Here is an 18,585-nt window from a genome sequence, read left to right on the forward strand (position 1 = left end):
GGAAGCAACCCTACCGTCACGACCTGAACAATCTTCTGCCTCCAACTTGGTCACCACATCAGGTACAGCTTATGACCTCTCTCACGTTCTTTCTTATGCCCGGTTATCCCCATCTCATAAAATTTTTACCACTTCAATAACCATTACACAAGAACCAACTAGTTTCTTACAGGCCATGAAGGATCCTAAATGGTGTCAAGCAATGCATGATGAAATTCAAGCCCTCCAGGCTAACCACACATGGACGCTCACATCTCTTCCACCTGGAAAGAAACCCATTAGATGTAAATGGGTATACAAAGTCAAGCTAAAATCTGATGGCACCGTTGAACGTTACAAAGCTCGCCTAGTCGCCAAAAGATACAACCAGATTGAAGGACTTGACTATCAAGAGACGTTCGCCCCAATTGCCAAGCTGGTTACTGTCTGTGTCCTACTCAGTGTTTCTGCTATTCAAGAATGGCATCTTCACCAACTCGATGTCAACAATGCGTTCCTACATGGTGATCTTGATGAAAATGTCTATATGTCACTACCACCTGGTTTTGGACGAAAGGGGGAGACTCGAGTGTGCAAACTAAACAAGGCCCTATACGACTTGAAACAAGCTTCTAGACAGTGGTTTTTGAAGTTTTCCACAGCCCTCAAGATTGCTGGGTTTCATCAGTCAAAGGCAGATTATTCTTTATTCGTCCAATCCCATAAAGGCAGTTTTACAGCAATAGTTGTATACGTTGATGACGTGATTTTGGGAGGTAACAATCTGCAACATATTGAAGATGTGAAACAGTTATTATCCAAGCAATTCAAACTTAAGGATCTTGGTCAGCTCAAATACTTCTTGGGTATAGATGTAGCAAGGTCTTCAAAGGGGATTACCCTCTCCCAAAGGAAATATGCATTGGAGATATTAGAAGATGTTGGATTTCTAGGAGCAAAACCTACGAGGTTCCCAATGGATCAAAATTTGGTTATTACACAATCCGATGGTAAACTCCTAAATGATCCCTCATCATATAGGCGTCTTGTGGGAAGATTGATCTACTTGACCATCACTAGGCCAGATATGGTCTATGTTGTCCATGTTTTAAGCCAATTTATGGAAAAACCATGTACACCACAACTTGAGGCAACACATAGAGTTCTTCGATACCTGAAACAAACTCTAGGACAGGGTATTCTATTATCCTCTACAAGTACATTCCAATTAAATGTATTTTGCGATGTAGATTGGGCTCGTTGCAGGGACACAAGAAGGTCAGTAATAGGGTATTGTATATTTCTTGGACAATCACCCATTTCGTGGAAAACAAAAAAGCAAACAACGGTGGCTCGATCAACTGCCGAGGCAGAATATCGTTCCATGACTGCTACATGTTGCGAAATTACCTGGCTGAAAAACATTTTAAAAGACTTGAAAATCACACATACTCAACCAACCATGTTGTATTGTGACAACCAAGTTGTTCTACACATCGCTTCAAATCCGGTCTTCCATGAGCGAACCAAGCACATGAAAATCGATTGTCACTTAGTTTGTGAAAAGATTCAAGCAAGGATGATTAAGACAGCCCACATACGAACCAACGACCAAACTGTAAACTTATTTACTAAGGCGTTGAGTTCGTCCCAATTTGAGGCATTACTCGGCAAGTTGGGTATCATTAAAATATATTCCAACTTGAGGGGGAGTGTTGAAGATCCGAACTTAACGGGTCTTACGATTCGAGATTAACTGGTCATGATCCGACAATAACGGATTTGTAATTTTAATTTCAAACGGGATTCGTTCCCTTATATGTAAACGTATTCTGAATATATTTTTTCATATCGAAAATAAAGAATTTTACACGAAATCTTTTGTTGACCAGCTTAATAGCAGAGAGCCGATGGCTCCTTGTTCCCCACACACTTCCGAACAGAGCGGGACAACCGCGAGAGCATATAGCAATACCGACAGACGTGCTTCGAAAGAAATTGCCTGTGATGGGCTTTGTTTGGAACTTGGATTCCGCTTCACCGTCGTTGGTTGCATCAGTGCCGGCAGAGAGGAAACAAGGTGTCTCTCGTCGGACGGCCAATTCGCGTTGCCTGGTTCCTGGGACGGACTTTTCAACTGAGTAACAAGTACGCATGATTTTTGTTTAGAGTCTGTTCAGAGCCTGGTTTGCTCCTTGCAGAGTGGCACCATTTCTGAGCCTGCACGCCAATCGAGGTGCAGATTTGCAACCCATTGTGGACCGGGTGTCGCCCCCGTACGCTTATTCTGATGGACTGAATCACAATACAAAAGCCGTAGGTTATCTTTAATTTGTTTTCATTCATCATGTTTGCAAGCAGACGAATAACTAGCTCATGGTAGCTCAATCTTTTTTCTATAAGCCACTAATGGTACGCACAAGATCGTGTAGAGAGGTCCGCAAAATGGTAAGTTCGCGACCTGGAGGAAGGCTCCTGGGCAGTATGGGAAGGCACTGTGATGCTGGGCAGCAAAAAAAATGACCAACAAAAATAAAAAAAACTAAGTTTCAAAAAAATTATGAAAAAAAAAAACAAACATCTACAACGAAAGAAATATAATAGAATTCTAGAATCTTGAAAACCATAGTTATGAGTCCTGATTTAAGAGAAGAGTTATGGACTTGATGATCCTAACCCTTCCCCTAAAGCTCAATTTATAGATTAACCAAATTACTGTATTACAATAATACCCTCAAAGCTCAATTTATAGATTAACCAAACTCCTGTATTACAATAATACCTTAAAGTTCGATTTATAGATTAACCAAACTACTGTATTACAATAATACCCCTGAACTTAGGGTTTAGGGTTAAGGGTTTTAACCCTGGAACTTCAACCTAATTACATCAATGTCATCTCTATGAGATTCTTCATTTACCATCCTGTTATCATTGTATGTGGGCTTATGGGCCTTCTCTTTGATCTGTGGGCCTTGAGCCCCTCTTCTATATCTTTTGGATACATGGGTCTTCTTTGATCTAATGGGCTTTGACCCATCTTCTAATACACTTGAATATGTGAGTCTTCCTTGGTCGTGTGGGCTTGGGTCCTATTTGCCAACATAAATGTTAGTACCCCATCTATGTTTCTCATGGATTTCGCTATCTTGTGGTGGAGAAGATGCCAAAGATGGTGAAAACTCTATTAACACTTGGGAAGATTTCAAGTGCGAGTTGAAGCACCATTTCTTTCCTAAAGATGTTGATTACCTAGCTCGAAAAGAATTGAGTGCATTGAAGCAATTCATGAGTATTCAGTCCTTTACTTTTTCTAACATTTCTAACATGACTGATGAGGATGGGTTGTTTTCTTTTCTTGCGGAACTTCGTCCTTGGGCTGAGCAAAAGTTAAGACATTGGGAGGTGAAGACACTTGCAACTGCTTTAGCCACCGTAGAGAAGTTGACAAATTTTGAGAGAAAATCTGATGATAATGCTGCCACATCTATGGATGGAAACGGGAACAATGAGAACCATAAGAAGAAGTCTTCCTGGAGATAAACTTCTAAGAAAGACGTAAGGAACCATAAAAATAGAGAAAAGAAAAAGAACTACACAAAAAAAAGTAATCCTAAAAATCGAAAGATTATTTGTTTTCTTTGTGAAAAAGATCACTTGGTGAAGGATTGGACAAGTAAAAAAAAAGTTTTTAAGTGCTATCAAAGCGGACAATGAAGTAAGGCAATCAAGTGACGATCAACATGTTGAAGAACGTCGAATTGGTTCGTTGATGTTGCTCAACCCAATCCGTGCAATGGTCAAGAAATCAGTAAGGCCTAAACTAATTTTTCATGATGTGTTGCTAAATGATGGCAAGGTGAAAACTCTTGTTGATTTGGGAGCAACCCACAATATCTCAGAGGAGGAAGTAAGACGTTATGTTTAAGGTGGGAAATAGGAGACAATCGAATAAAGGTCAGCTAATTATGAAGCCAAAGTCTTGCTTGGGGTGGCCAAGCATGTTCGTGTCATTGTTGAAAAATGGGTTGGATTTTTAATTTTTGTTGTAACTCCTTTGGACGATTTTAATGTAATCTTTGAAGTGGATTTCCTTTGTAAAATCAAGGCCTTTGTAATGCCCTATATGTGACTGATAGGGATTATGGACGACAAAGGACCTTGTATAATTCTAGTGTAGGACACTTTGTAAAGGGAAATGGCTATGCTTTCAACCCTCCAACTTAAAAGGGGTCTTAAAGGTGGAGAGTCCAATCTTCTTGTTTCTTTGGCAGGTGACGAACAATGGATTGAAGGTCGATCCATGCCAGTTAAAGAGGAGGAAATCCTAAAAAAAGATTTCATGCCGAAAGATTTGTCAAAGAGCTTGTCTCTGTAGAGGGAGGTTGCAAACATGAACGGGGCATGTTCGTGGAATGCAGCGGATGAAGTGTTTGTGGCGAGATTTCAGACTATTGTGTCATTTGACACATTTTCGAGCAAGATTGGGAGGAGCCCAATTGACTTGCATTTTGCCAAACAACGGAGGGAGCAATCAGTGTTTCTTGCTTGGCCCAAGGTGGCCCATGTGTGCAGATCTATCTAGATTGCTAGCAGATGGGTTTAAAATTTGAAATTTGAAATTAGGGGCCTATCCAGATAAATTTGCATAGGATTTTTGAACGATTTTAGGAATGTAGGATAATGACTTATTTGAATTTAAATAAACTTGAGATTTGCTCAGTAATAATTTTTATTGGTTAAGGATATGAACAAGGGATAAAGAGACTTATCCAGCTTTGGCCTATAAATAGTGTCTTTGTAAATCACTTGTATATATCTTCAAATTTGTGCTTAGAGTTACTTATTCTCTATTTCTAGCTCAATCTAGCGGAGTGATAAGACTGCACCTTAAAATTTGATCAACTAACTATTACGGTGATTTTTCAACTAGAGCCTTGCGTGCAAAATTTCCCTGCTGCTTTACGCCCCAATGATTACTAGATTGATGGAGAAATACAACTCTGTAGCTTTTGAAACAACAAGAAACTGAAACTTCGGTACAAGGACAAGTAGTGTACCCTCCAACAATCTTCACTCCATGCAGGATTCTTTAGATATATATGATGCCCGGTCTGATCCGTCTAGTTTCATAATTTAGAGATAGAGCTCGTCTGGGAAATTTTCACGAGTTCCCTCCTCAGGATCTTTCCTGCAGCAGACTTCGGTATTGCGTTAATGAATGCAACTCGGCGTATTTTCTTGTATGGAGCCACCTGCATCAAGAACCGTCGATCGGCGGAGTTGAAAGCAATGCTTTCAAGTTTCAACAAAATGGAGGATCCCAATATCATTTACCTGTTTTGCAACAAAATCAGCGACTTGTGATCCATTGAGGCTGCTGCCTGGTTGTCTGACCACATACGCCATGGGTATCTGCCCTGCTTCTTCATCTGGGTATCTGAAAGGTAACCAAGTCAAGACAACACGATTTTGGAAACTACAAGTGCCCAATAAAATGATTTGAGCTTCGTTCATTTCGATAAGCAATGCCGTCCTCTACTTGCTCTATCCGTTTTTTATACTCGGTAACTGAAAAAGATTGTTCAAATGCTTACGGAATTACTGCAGCATCAGCGATTTGTGGGTGAGATTGAAGCAATGCTTCCAACTCCGCTGGGGCAACCTGAAACATATATCCAAATTGATATGGACAAAGTTTGAATAAGAAAACAATCACAAGCCATTGTCCATGATATCGAACCTGGTAGGCCTTGTACTTTATCAATTCCTTCAGTCTATCCACAACGAAGAGGAAGCCGTCCTGATCAAAGTAACAAAGATCACCAGTCTTCAGCCATCCCACTGAATTCAAGGTAGCAGCAGTCGCTTCGTCGTCCCCCACATAACCTGATTGGAAGGGCAGCACAACCACATTCGTCAAGTATGACAGGAAGCAGATTGCACACTAATCAGAAATCAGGGCTTTTGAAGAGCAAAATACGATTACCAGTATGGTCAGCTAGCATATTACCTTTCATGATGAGAGGCCCTCGGACCCATAATTCCCCCTGTTTTCCAGGCGGCAGAGCTTCCCCAGTTTCGGCATCGACGATCTTGGCTTCTGTGTTCTCAACCAGACGGCCGGCAGTTCCATAACGATAGCTTTCTGCAGGCCCCATTGTTCTCGCAACTCCACCGGAAGTCTCTGTAAGGCCATACGCCTGGGGAGAGGACGAGCATGCCACAATATTTAATTGCTATCTCAAATGCGTCTCACTGTAAGACAGGTAAGTACAAAGTCAACGGACGAAAGTGTGAAATACCAAATCACCTGACCAAGGGTGACTTTGGGAAACCTCTGGGTAAACTTCTCCGCCATCTCCTTCCCGAGCGGAGCACCGCCGCAGCCCACCGCCTGGAGAGAGCTCAGATCGTACTTGTCCACCTCCGGCGACTTCACCATTCCCACCACCAAGGGTGGGGACACTGGCATGTACATCACTTTATACTTCTCAATAGCCTTCAACATCATCGCGAAGTCGAATCTCTCCATTAAAATCACCGTATCACCCATCGCCATGGATCGTGCACTCACAAGGAAACCAAAAACGTGGAATAGTGGCACCGTGAAAAGATTCGCTCCCGGCAACCGCTCCCCGGACTCCCGAACGGTAGTCACCCCGGCCGTAACCGCGATAACATTCCGGTGAGTCAGTACAACTCCTTCGCTTCCACAAACCAAATGAAAGAGAAAATAAATATCACGAGAGGAAAAATCCACCAAAGGGGAAATTGATGAGAGAGATATACACCTTTGAAATTGCCGGTGGTACCGGAGGAGTAGAGAATGGCCGCTGGATCGAACTGGCGGACAGGTTGAGTTGGTTCAGGATAAGGTCCATTTGGGGTAACACGCATCATTGAGTCAAACTCGGGAGAGTCGAGGAGTATAACAGGGAGGGAAGGAAGTTTCACCGCCGTACCCGAGGTTGCGAAGGCGATCTTGGGTCGGGAGAGCGCGATTTGACGGGAAATTTCGGAGGCAGTGCTGAGGGGGTTGGCGGGGGAGATGACGACGCCGAGGGAGAGGAGAGAGAAGTAAAGGACGGGGATTTCGAGGGAGGTGGGAGCAAGGACGTAAGCCACGTCGCCTTTGGAGAGGGAGGCGATGGATCGTAAGGAGGAGGAGAGAGTTCGAACCCGGCGAAAGAATTCCGAGTAGGTGAGGCTGACCCCGGTGCTGGCGTTAATGAAAGCAGGTTTGTCCGGTAGAGGAGTCGCCGGAGACGGGCAGAGCAGAGAAATGGCATAGTCGGCGGCGGAGAGAGGGAGGTGGAGGGGCGGGAGAGTCAGGAAAGGGCGGAGGCTGTGGTATATCTTAGTTCCTGAATCGAACCCGGTGCGGGCATCCACAGAGGGAGGAAACCCATCCGCCATTGAAAGAGAAACAAAGCAAAGCCAAATGGAATCAACGACTGGAAGGAGAAGAGGAGAAGATACTATATAAGTGGCAAAATCCCCCGAGGACGGCCCTGATTCCATTGCCAAGGTTCCCTTCGCATGTGTCCAAGTCGATTATTTATAACGTAAAACGCAAGAACCGATGAGACTCGATTGTGATTTAACGCCATTCTTTGTGTTCTCTCTCAGCTTGGAATCAATCGGTTTGCCAACTAGCCTCATGAAATTAAACAAACAGATGACAAGCAGAGGGTGCCAAGAGGCCGAAGGAGGTCTTCAGCCACTGAACACCGCACTCGAAGCAATTGCTCGATAACATCATTGGAATTTAAGGATATTAGCCATTTTGTTTTTTTGCGTAATAATAAAAATAAACAATTTTTTAATTTATTTGCATAAGATATTATTTGCATAATTTAATTTTTTTAACTTTGATCGATCAACTATCATCGGCCATGTCATTTTCAACCTCTTTTAAAAAATTAAAATTTGAAAGTTTCTTAGAATCGATAATCATAGGTGTTAATCATATTTGAAGATTTTTTAATAATTAATATTTTCTAAATTAAAGGTAATGAAATGTGTTAATTTTTTAGTGCTTATTCTGGGGGTACTCCCAACAAACAAATATGAATTTTGTGAAGCATTTCTTGGAGTTTCAAAGATGTAAATTTGATCTGAATCCTATAACTTAAAAGAAATATTTTAAAACTTTTTTACCTGGAGTTCCTTGTATAAGTATTATTATAAAAGGTAAATGAGAATTCGATTCAAATCAACCTCTTTATGAAAAAAAAAATTACAACATTCAGTATCTAACAGAAAGTTAATCAATTTAAGCTCTTTTTTTTTTTTCCTACTGAATGAAAGCTTGATGAACAAAGGCAATGGTTAGGCAACTTCTCTCGTATAGTATGTATACAACAACATCTCTATAAGGATTCAAAACAGAAACAAAAAAAAAAACAACATTTACACAATTACCGCATTAATTCCTCCAAAGAAAAGAACATTAAATTACAAAAAAAAAAAAAAAAAAAATACAAAAGAATGATTCTAACCTGAAGTCTCAACGAACCCTTAAAGATTTCTCCTTGCGCAACATATGCCATTCTTGCAGCACAGCTGCCTGAAGAGCACGGTGCTCCGCCTCCTCTGCAGTCGGAGCAGATAATGTGGAAGGACCCTTCGATATACCCTCTTCATCCTTCTCTTTCTTCTTTTTCTTCTCCTTTTCTTCTTCATCATCAGATTCTTCTGAATCCCCTTCCACCTCCTCCTCCTTTGGGACTTGGGGTGGTTGCTGAGCTGCTTTTAGCAATGCTACTCGTTCCATCGATATCTTCAGCCTCTCTGCAGCAGCTACTTTTACTTCTTCTTCAGGCATGTATTCAACTCCACCGTCAGTGATATCGTCTAACCACCCTTGTAAGTCCGATCCTATTTCCTTGATGATTGAAGCATCAGAGCCTCGAACGACAAATTTGCACATCATTGTAGTCGTCTCATCTCCCAGATCCACGTTTCTGCTCACTTCACTGGCACCAAATATCATCATGCCAAGAAAGCCCCCGTACCATGTTTTGGCACTGTAGCAAAGCTGTTTTAATAGAATAAGTGAGCAAATGTTGTATAAGCAAAATATATGTTTAGCAAGAAGTCTGCACAAAAACCATCATTTTGCCTTCAGATCAACATGTAAAGCCAAAAAGAATTCAGTTTTTTATCCACACCAAGACTCTTGAAGCAGACGTTACAACTAACCTGGAATCCCGCTACTGTTCTGAGGATGTGTGAGCACACACGATGGAAGGGTTTGGAGAATAGTGCTTTGAGTCCACTAAGAAAGGGAGATGCTCCACTTTGCAGTGCAGCCGTGGCCTTAAAGCCACTTCCTTCATAAATGTATGAACCTGTACACTCCACAATTGCAGGTAAACTAGGCCATAGGCGGAAGTACTCAACTGGTGATATCTTATGAGGCAGGAGAAGGTCAGTCAGAGGAATCTTATATGGCTGACATCTCAAAACCACAGGCTCTCCCAATTCTGGTCTCAAGCTTCGTTTCTGTCTCAGAATCTGAGGATCATCTTCAGCGTAATCCCCCTCAAAGTCACCTGTTCCACCACTCCCACTGAAAGGATAATACAGCACTTGAACCCAAAGAACACATCTTTCAAAATGGGAAACTCCAACAGTCATGCTGCAAGGTACTGGATCCTGACAATAGGAAGATTATATGAATTATGAGGATGTTCAATATCTTCAGAAAGTACAAAACTGCTTCAGAGATATTTCAATGATAAGTCTCAGGCTTATGGAAGATATATGCTCTTCAAAGTACAGCAGTCTTGGAAAAAAAAAAAAACCTGAGAAACAAGGTTCCGCAATTGGCGCACTGCCTGAGGAGACCCATCCATGAAATATAGGGAACCAGACAGCCCCACTCGAATATCAACCCTATTGAGTTCCAATTCTGTCAAATTTAGAATCTGCAAAAGAACCTCTGGTTAGATTAGCATGCATTTCAACTTATAACACATGAATACAGTGACATCTAAGCTTTGTTTGAATGCAACGTAGAAGCAGTGGGTGAAAGAAGTGAATTGATACGAAGATAGTCAACACCCAGACAAGGTCAAATAACAATTTCCCTCTTATTTGTAGCAGAAAGAGATTAGAGAAATTCTTGATGTGGAACACCAACTATATCAGCACTAAAATGTATTCATCTGTATAATTCATCACAAAGCTAATCTCATTTAGGTAGATACAAGATGAAAAGTAAAAAGTGAGGACGAGTATCAACTACCATAGCAAGTTATAGAAAAGGGAAGCTTACTTTCCCTTATATTGGGTAGATGAAAGCAGTTAGAACATAAATTAAAATTTCTTAATGGGAGACACTAATTAATAACATTAAACTAGTTTCCTATACAATTCATTGTGCACCAGAAGGCTTTGACAATTTCATGCTATTCATTATGGACACTGCCCCTGCAATGACCTGGAAGCTCCTCAACCCCTAAATGCTTTGTTTTTCAACTGGCGTGCTGTGAAAAAACAGGAACTCGCTGCGAACAAGCTAGACCATAGAGGAACCACAATAATAAACTCCTGCAGGCTCTATAACAATGCTGAAGAGACTGCCAATCACCAACCCATTCTCTGTCCCTTTGCCACAAAATGTGCTGTATCCGTTAGCTATTCAAGATCAACCTGTCTTCCCAACTCCTCCAGAAATCTCATCACCACAATGTGCCTTTACCCCCCTCCCCCACCTTGGCAAACTCTTTTTGGTGCATACTCTTCATCATTGCTGCATAATGCATTATGAAATAAACTCCTTTTGTCTCATTGCTCACTTGGCAACCCAAGAACTGCTAGATATGGGGGGATTTTCCATGATTCAAGTGCTGAAACCTTGACACCAGTCCCCTCAGCACATCCAATTCCCTCATTGCCTAAGCCAGTGGTCTCCTACGTGGACTCTGAATTGTTTCAATTCTCCACTCATTGTCTAAGCTAGTGCTCTCCTTCATGAACACTGAATTGCTGTCATCAGTTTCAGATCCCCACCCATTGTCAAAGAAGACTCCACTACTGTTATCAGCTGGCGCACCAAGGATACAACACCCCCATGGCGTCTTCTGCATGTTGTTAAAGAAAACCTGAACATAGCTGACTCCATCACTATCACATGGCCTCACACCCCGACATCAGCAAACATGCCTGCTGATTCACTGGCCAAAGATAGTGCTACTCTCATTGATTTAGCTTTATATGACCACTAATTGTATCCCAATTCAACATTATACTCTCATTCCAATCTCTTGTTTTTCTTTCTGTCCTTAAGTTGTAATCACATTGTGACATACTAACGTATTTGGTGCATCTCATGTCTCCCCTCATCTTAATAAAATTCTCATTAACCATTAAAAGAAAAAAAATCATGTTAATTCAATGAGACAAGCAAGAGTAAAGATACACAGAAGAGCAGCAGACAACTATTGCGAGTTCCAGAAAGAAAAAAGTCGACTCCCCTTTATTGGGTACTGCACAGTGATAGAAACAAATTTCTTATTGGGTAAACCAACAAAGTCAGGAACTAACATGAAGAAGTTTGTAAAGTTCATGACCTACACAAGGCACAGCCAAATATGATAAAATGCCCACTTTAGGCTGAAATAAGAGAAAAATAAGGTAGTCAAAAGAGGAGAAAAACTAATGCAAGTTCCTGAAAAAGAAAGATTACCAGTCATGAGCTAGAGAAGCTGTTAAGAAAAAGATGATCCAAAAAAGTAAATAGTGGCTAAACAAAAAGGTGCAGTGACCAAGAAGTACACTTGCGACATTTCACAGTTATGCCCTAAAACAGAGTTAGAAATACTTAACACTATAGGCACAAACATTCACTCGACTGCAACATGATAATATAAAGATCTAACAAAAAAACTCAAAATTTATGTAAAAACGAATCTAATCACCAGTTTCACAGACATAAGGATAAACAATAGAATATAATGGTTTTTCTGTACAAGAAAGACGAACCTTTAAATGCAAAGTAATCCTTGCATCACTTGAATCTGAAAGATGATAAGCTTCAACATAACAAGGATCACTGCTACCAGACAAAGTGATTGCAGTTGGAGGCACCTTCAGGAAAGTAGAGTCAATACCCTTTGTTAGCAAAAGAGTTAGTTCACTAGGATCTGGCCTCCAAAGTTCCTGAATGGCTTTGTGAACCAAACCCTCCAACTTCCTATCCTGTGCTGCAGATGCCTCTGAAAACTGAACAGTAAGTTTGTGGTGACTAAATGGATAATCTCCTCTGGCTTCACCAACCCCAACCCACCTGATGATTAGGGGCTATTAGAAAAGTTAAAAATGCTTGTACATGAAAATACTACAGAAGGAAGTAGAGGACTGAGATTTGTAGGTCAACAGCACAAACATCCAACAAGTGGAGTTTAAGGGTGCAATGAAATGGAATGAATCTGGTTCCCATGAACTACACAAATCCTAGATTTTACCTAACACAGACCTGACAAGACCTAGATCATATTACATGAATTCTAATGAATGGAGACAATTTAACATGAGTGAATTATAAAATGAGAGAAAACAGGTGTGGCTCCAGTCAATATTTTAACTATCTGTCCCAAAAACTGCTAAAAGAAGGTTAAATAAGGTAGGTTGACAACTGGCCTAAACCTTTATGGCATCTCATGGCACGAACTCTAGCATTGGGATTTGTGTGACATAGATTGGAAAAGGCTTCAAAGAAATGCCAGCATAAGAGAAGAAAAGCAAGTACACTAGTAGTAAACCTCAGTACAATATTTTATGTATTTGTATATATTGGCACAAGCAAGTACACTAGTAGTAAACCTCAGTACAATATTTTATGTATTTGTATATATTGGCACCTCGAACCTCCTCTCTAGCATTAAAGATCTCAAATCTTACCCTGTTTTCCAACCTTTTCAGGAAACATCCCAATGGGGATGCATTAGAGGGGAGCAATGCTGAGAAAAAAAAAATTCAACAAGAACCTGACAGCAGGTTGGCACACATCAACCTATAATATATATTCTCAGGCCAGCTTTGGGTCAGATCCATAGGTTCAAGAAATTTATGCCATTCGTAAAAGCAATTTAAATTTACAAACAGAAGAATTTGTGAGATCTGATCTGTCTTTGAACTATGCAAACCTCCTACTAAGCTGGGAATGGCAAAAGAACACAGATGAATGACACATAATACTTACCTATTGTCAGTGTGAGCTGTGATGTATTTGATTATCTGCAATATAAGACGACATTGATGCTTGCTCACAGAATCAGCTAAGCTATTATTCCTGAACTCTTCAAGCTCCTTAGTCAGTAGCTGACCAGATCTGGGGTGTCGTGACCCTAAGCGTTGTGCACACAGAAGAACTGCTTCCACATCTTGAAGTCGATTTGTAGATGTTGCTGATGAATCCATGCTGAACAACACTTTGTGAACATTTGAGATAATAATATTCAATGGATCTTCTGGGTCATCTGCCAGAAGGGGATCAAGACCCTCAAGATCAAAGTGCTCTGCCACAGCCCACAGCAGACGTGCACAAATTCTTGGTGTATTCACCTAAAAAAGTACACAAGGTTGTCTCAATATAATACATGCAAACCTAAAACACAAAACAGAGAAAAACTAAGGAAATAAAGGACAAAGAGAACTAAGAAAAAAGTAAATTTTTTAGGGAAATAAGTAAATATTTTTTTGAACGGAAATACAAGAAGAGAATGAATATTATATTGTTTTCAAGCTTAAATTTGCTATATGATGCCCAAAATACATAATATCTCATGATTTCTGAAGAAACATGGCTAAATTCTTATGTTCAAACAAAAATGAAAGAAAAAAAAAAGTCTTTTTATAACATAGAAAGAAACAAAAGTCTCATTGCTGTTAACTAAAAGGTGTTAGTCACATTAAAGTGCCCAAAAGTCAAAACTGATCGTTAAAACACAGCCTCCATGGTTATAAAGTGAAGATTGTTCTTGTTATTTAGAAAAAAAAAAATAGAACTCGGTTTCAATTGTTGTAAAAAAATGAAATGGGTACTAAGAAACTGAGAAATAAAAACCATGATTCCTTGTTAAATTGAGCAAGTTCCAGATGAAGGTCTATATAATGAAGATTGAGGAAAAGCTAGTTAATAGTCTAGGTCAATCCCAAATAAGCAGAACTTAACATCCAACAAAATGATTCAGCAGATTCAAATGCAAACCAATGTTACAATATCGTGTCAATGAACTCATGTTATTTACAAGCAAATCTCAGATTACCAATGACCCAAATGCCAACACAATAAATTATTCAAGAGAAAAAAAAAGCAGCAGCAACAAGCATATGAAGAAGCACCATTGAAGAACATTTTTAACATGACATATTACATCAAATGGACAGGAAAATTAGGAGTCAGACCTCAAGCAGATCTCTGATGAGTAGGCGCTGCAAATTCTGTAACCTAGTTTCATTCAAAATCTGATCCTGAGAAGCTCCATCCTTCACCCGCTTTACACCTCCTCTCGTATCATAAATATGGCAAAGCCTAACCAACAACTTTAAGTAGCAATCTATAGCATATGTTCGTCCTTCACAGTCCCATTTGACACAAGGTCTACAAACTTCCACCACCTCCAAAGCTGGCTCAGTCCAATTCAGTGCACCATATCCAGTTCCATAAGCTAGAGCTCCAATAACCCTACTCTCAGTACCAGAATTCTGTTGTTCTGGTAGAGGAAGAGATAACTGAAAGCAACTTTCAACCAATGAAGCAACCAGTTCCTCCCTGAACAAGCTTTTACTTGTCACACTGTTAAGATCATCTTTAATTCTTACATCTTCAAAAAGTGCAGCGATGTCAGTACCAGGGAGAGGCTTCTGACCCCTCCTTACACTTTCTTTTGCAAAAAGATCAACACAAAGAGCTGTACGACAGATACACGCTAGCGTATGCATGCGGTCAGACTCTGCCCTAAGGTTTCTAACCATGAGAAGCAACCTCTTAAATAAGGACACCTGCAAACAAATCATTGAAACTTGTGCATTATGTCTTAATGGCATAATGCTATGAACAAAGGTGGGTATCATACTTGATTGCATAAGATTACGACAAAATAGGACAGTAGAGTTACATTTAGAAATGCTCTCAAAAAAGAATTACAATTAGAAAAAAAATGAAATAGAAAGAAGTAAAAGCATCTAATATTGTATATAAATATCGAATGCAGATAAAACGTCATAAATTTTTTATTGGTCATTGTCATGAAACCAAATACATTTATAAAAATTTTAATCAACTTAGTAAGTGATCAAGAGAATACACAAGATTAACAGTTTAACCACAACATTTTTTTTGTTTGAAGAACAAATCGGCAAACGTTGGAGGTCAAGGAAACAGAATATAGAAATGTGGCAGCAGATTCAAAACATGAATGGTTCATTAACCATAGTTACTGGAAACGCTTCATAAGGTTCGGAAACTCATTTCACAAACTAAACCAAAACTTATCTCAAGTTTTATAGAAAACTCTTGTAGATATTTTAAGAAAATGTTTTGAAAACAATTCCAAAAATTTTAAGAAACCTGTACTTAAATTTATTGAATTCTATTTGAAAATTTATCAAAAAATATATTTATATATTTCCTTAATAAAAGGTCAAGAATAAAAAAGAAAATTATTTTATCTAAATAATTTATTTTATAAAGTGAAATTTATCATTATTAACTAATTTTCATAAATTTATTGGGAAATTATTGTCAATAAGAATTGACTACTAACTCCTTATTTAAATCATTTGTCACCAAATTCATAGGAAGTTCTAGTTCATTTGTTACCTGTTTCTTACAATTTTTTTAATTCTTTCCTTTAAATTCCGTAATAGTTTCTCAAATGTTTCCTATCATTTCTTAACTCTACATTCAAAATATTTTTTTGGCCACCCCTTATATTTCTGTTTCTCATTTTGTCTGTCATTTCCATTTCCTATTTTTGTAAATATGAGTCAAACATTAGATAAATAACTTCAATGCCATGAGATAGAAGATTCCAAAAAGGAGAACAGAGTTTAGCAAAAAACAGAACAAATTACTTTGCAGGACCAGTACAGGTCTGCATTCTACCTACCTAATATTTTTCATTCTGGGATTGATGGAGACGTACCTCAACCATTTTTTTAATGATCAACCTAATTCTTGATTGACAAATAAAATGTGAAGTACTGTGATCAAATAAATCATCACCATGTAAGCATTTAACAGGAATGTTATAGGAGAATATTGGTCCTACATTCAGCCAATCATTTTGGTAGATTCATTTGTTAGGTTGGGCTTCTTTAAGTCTTTACTAACCATTTCCATCTATCTCATAGTAATCAAACGAATATGACAGAAACATAAATTTTAAGGAACAGAGTGCATCTGGTGATGCAAAGAAGAGTGTAAATATATGAAGCATCACATGTTTCATAATCTTATTTCCACTGCTGAACCTAGCCAAGTTGTTTAAAAAAAAAAAGTTCCAGTGAATATGCCATCATATCATTAATATAGAATCACTTAAATAGGACGATAGAACAAAAACTGCAGGTAAAGGCAGAAAGTAACTGACTATTTTTCGAAGAAATAATTGAATGTTTTGAAACAAAATATCAACCAACATTTAGACCATGAACTTTCTCAAATAATTTGCTTTTTTTAAAAAAGCATTTAGAATATGAACATTTAACAGCAAAATCAAAGGAACACTTGCCTGCATATGAAGATCAAGAAGATGGAGATTCATGGCAACAGCCCTCACAATGCTTTCTCTGGCAGAGGAGAATTCTTGACGGTCCCACAACGTAAGAATGGCAATGATGGATGCTGAAGCCCATTCAGGTTTCCCTCCCGGAACATCAGCTAAAGACAACATATTAATGCCGACTTCAAATATCAATGCAGGGTCTACTGAACCCAGGAAAGGCACCAGATGTGAAACCACATCAGAAACGCCCACAAATCTCTCCGCACTGTCCGAGTTGAGCACACTACCAATACTGCTATTACTCCTAGAGAGCTTCCGATAGACCTCCACAGCACCTGAAGCCACAGTCTTAGTTGCATAAACGATAGGAAAAACAGTGACCCGAAAACTCTCTATCGGAAGAACCAAAGACCTTGCCATTAAAGCATTCCTCTTCTTCCAAACAAAATCCACAATATAAGCAACCCAATTCGATTTTATAGCTAAAGAATTTTCACTATCAATAAGCTTATCGCCAGCCAACCTGCTCATTCTTTTCGAATCGAACTCCTGAAACAACCTTCCAACCGATTCAAACGCAACTTTGGAGACAGCATCGGATCGATCCAACATATTCTGCCCAATGCGTTTCCACCAATTTGTGACGCGATCCAGCAAATTAACATTGTTTTCGCACAGAATTACGAGATCATCTCTGGCGAGAATGGAACCAAGGGTTTCGGTGATGGAGAAGCGGAGATTATCACTAGGAGAGTCGAAGCAGCTGGAGATCTCTTTGTTGCAGTCTGAGATGAGTTTTCCGAGGCGGTGGGAGGGAATGGCAGCAAGGATGGAGACGGCGGCGGCGGTTACGTCGGGGTCAGGGAAGTCGAAGTCAGTACGGATTCCAGTGCATACAATCTCCCAGAGGTCGGCGGTGAGGCGGGTGGAACGTATTAGATCGAACGCTAACTTCTTACAAACGGCAGAGGCGGGAGACGCAACGATCTCTTCGCACGCAGATTTTGCGATGGAGGAAATGTCTTTGCCGGCGGCTGACTGCTGAAGCGCTAGAAGGAGGGCACCAGATTGCCTGAGGGCATCGTTGGAGCGCAGATCCGCTTGGGTCTGCGCGAACAGGATGTCCATTTGGAGACGGCAAACTGCGGCAACTTGTCAGAAGCTGCGAAGGACAAATTGGGGAGAAGAGCACCGACGTTGAAGGGCGAATTCGGAGGCTCCAGGGTTTTAAGCTTGACGTTGCAGAGATAGTGTAGGAGTGAGGTACAGCGCCATTTCTTCGTCCACCGTTCTGTTTTTCTGCTTTCCTCTTTTCTGGTAATCAGCAATTTGTAACCACTAACCAGCCCATCATGGGAACAACTGAGCAGGCAGAAAAAGCAAAGGGCTCAACGCACCGAGTAAAGCATTTCCGAATCCGATCAGGTTTTAAACTCTCCGGATATCCGAAACCCGGTAAACATATAATTTATCAAAAGCAAAGGTAAGGGAGAGGAATTTCAGAGAAAGAAACGGGGAGACAAGATCTGTCAGCCCGGAGGAAAGAAGGTTCGGAAGAGAGAGAAGGTCAGAGAAGCGGGAATGAGCGAGTCGCTGGAGAGGAGATTTTTTCATTCTTTAATGCTACGAAGGGACGGTCCTAATTTAATAAACAACTACCCTTGATATCACTCGTTTCATTCTGAATGAGTAAAAGATATTTGATACACATTGCCAATCACTACCAAGGCATTCCTTCTCCTTACTCCAGAGAAATGAGGATTCTGGTGATTTAGACATAAAACTGCAAACGAAACAAGATGCAATTCCATTTTCAAAATTCATACGTGAAAGGATCAGTTGTACCCACCTCCTCTCTATTACC

At 39.9% G+C, this 18,585-nt stretch overlaps 2 protein-coding genes across 2 annotated transcripts; both read right to left on the reverse strand.

Moving 5' to 3' along the window:
- Window positions 1–4,955: 4,955 nt before the first annotated feature.
- Window positions 4,956–7,526, reverse strand: LOC137957969 (4-coumarate--CoA ligase-like 9). The gene is made up of 7 exons (XM_068805227.1): window positions 6,774–7,526; window positions 6,293–6,684; window positions 5,993–6,182; window positions 5,723–5,868; window positions 5,577–5,644; window positions 5,317–5,419; window positions 4,956–5,234 (listed from the first exon to the last, which is right to left on the reverse strand). The coding sequence occupies exons 1-7, from the start codon at window positions 7,501–7,503 to the stop codon at window positions 5,109–5,111; spliced, it is 1,755 nt and encodes a 584-aa protein (XP_068661328.1). The 5' UTR covers window positions 7,504–7,526; the 3' UTR covers window positions 4,956–5,108.
- A 786-nt stretch (window positions 7,527–8,312) lies between these two features.
- Window positions 8,313–18,536, reverse strand: LOC137944283 (protein TPLATE-like). The gene is made up of 7 exons (XM_068789924.1): window positions 16,728–18,536; window positions 14,398–14,994; window positions 13,193–13,554; window positions 11,974–12,277; window positions 9,792–9,914; window positions 9,187–9,642; window positions 8,313–9,022 (listed from the first exon to the last, which is right to left on the reverse strand). The coding sequence occupies exons 1-7, from the start codon at window positions 17,847–17,849 to the stop codon at window positions 8,492–8,494; spliced, it is 3,495 nt and encodes a 1,164-aa protein (XP_068646025.1). The 5' UTR covers window positions 17,850–18,536; the 3' UTR covers window positions 8,313–8,491.
- Between the last annotated feature and the right edge of the window lie 49 nt (window positions 18,537–18,585).

The sequence above is a fragment of the Aristolochia californica genome, unplaced genomic scaffold (genome assembly GCF_029961685.1).
Source record: "Aristolochia californica isolate CCGP_79_NKW_82.1479 unplaced genomic scaffold, dmAriCali1.0.hap1 SCAF_1, whole genome shotgun sequence".
NCBI lineage: Eukaryota > Viridiplantae > Streptophyta > Magnoliopsida > Piperales > Aristolochiaceae > Aristolochia > Aristolochia californica.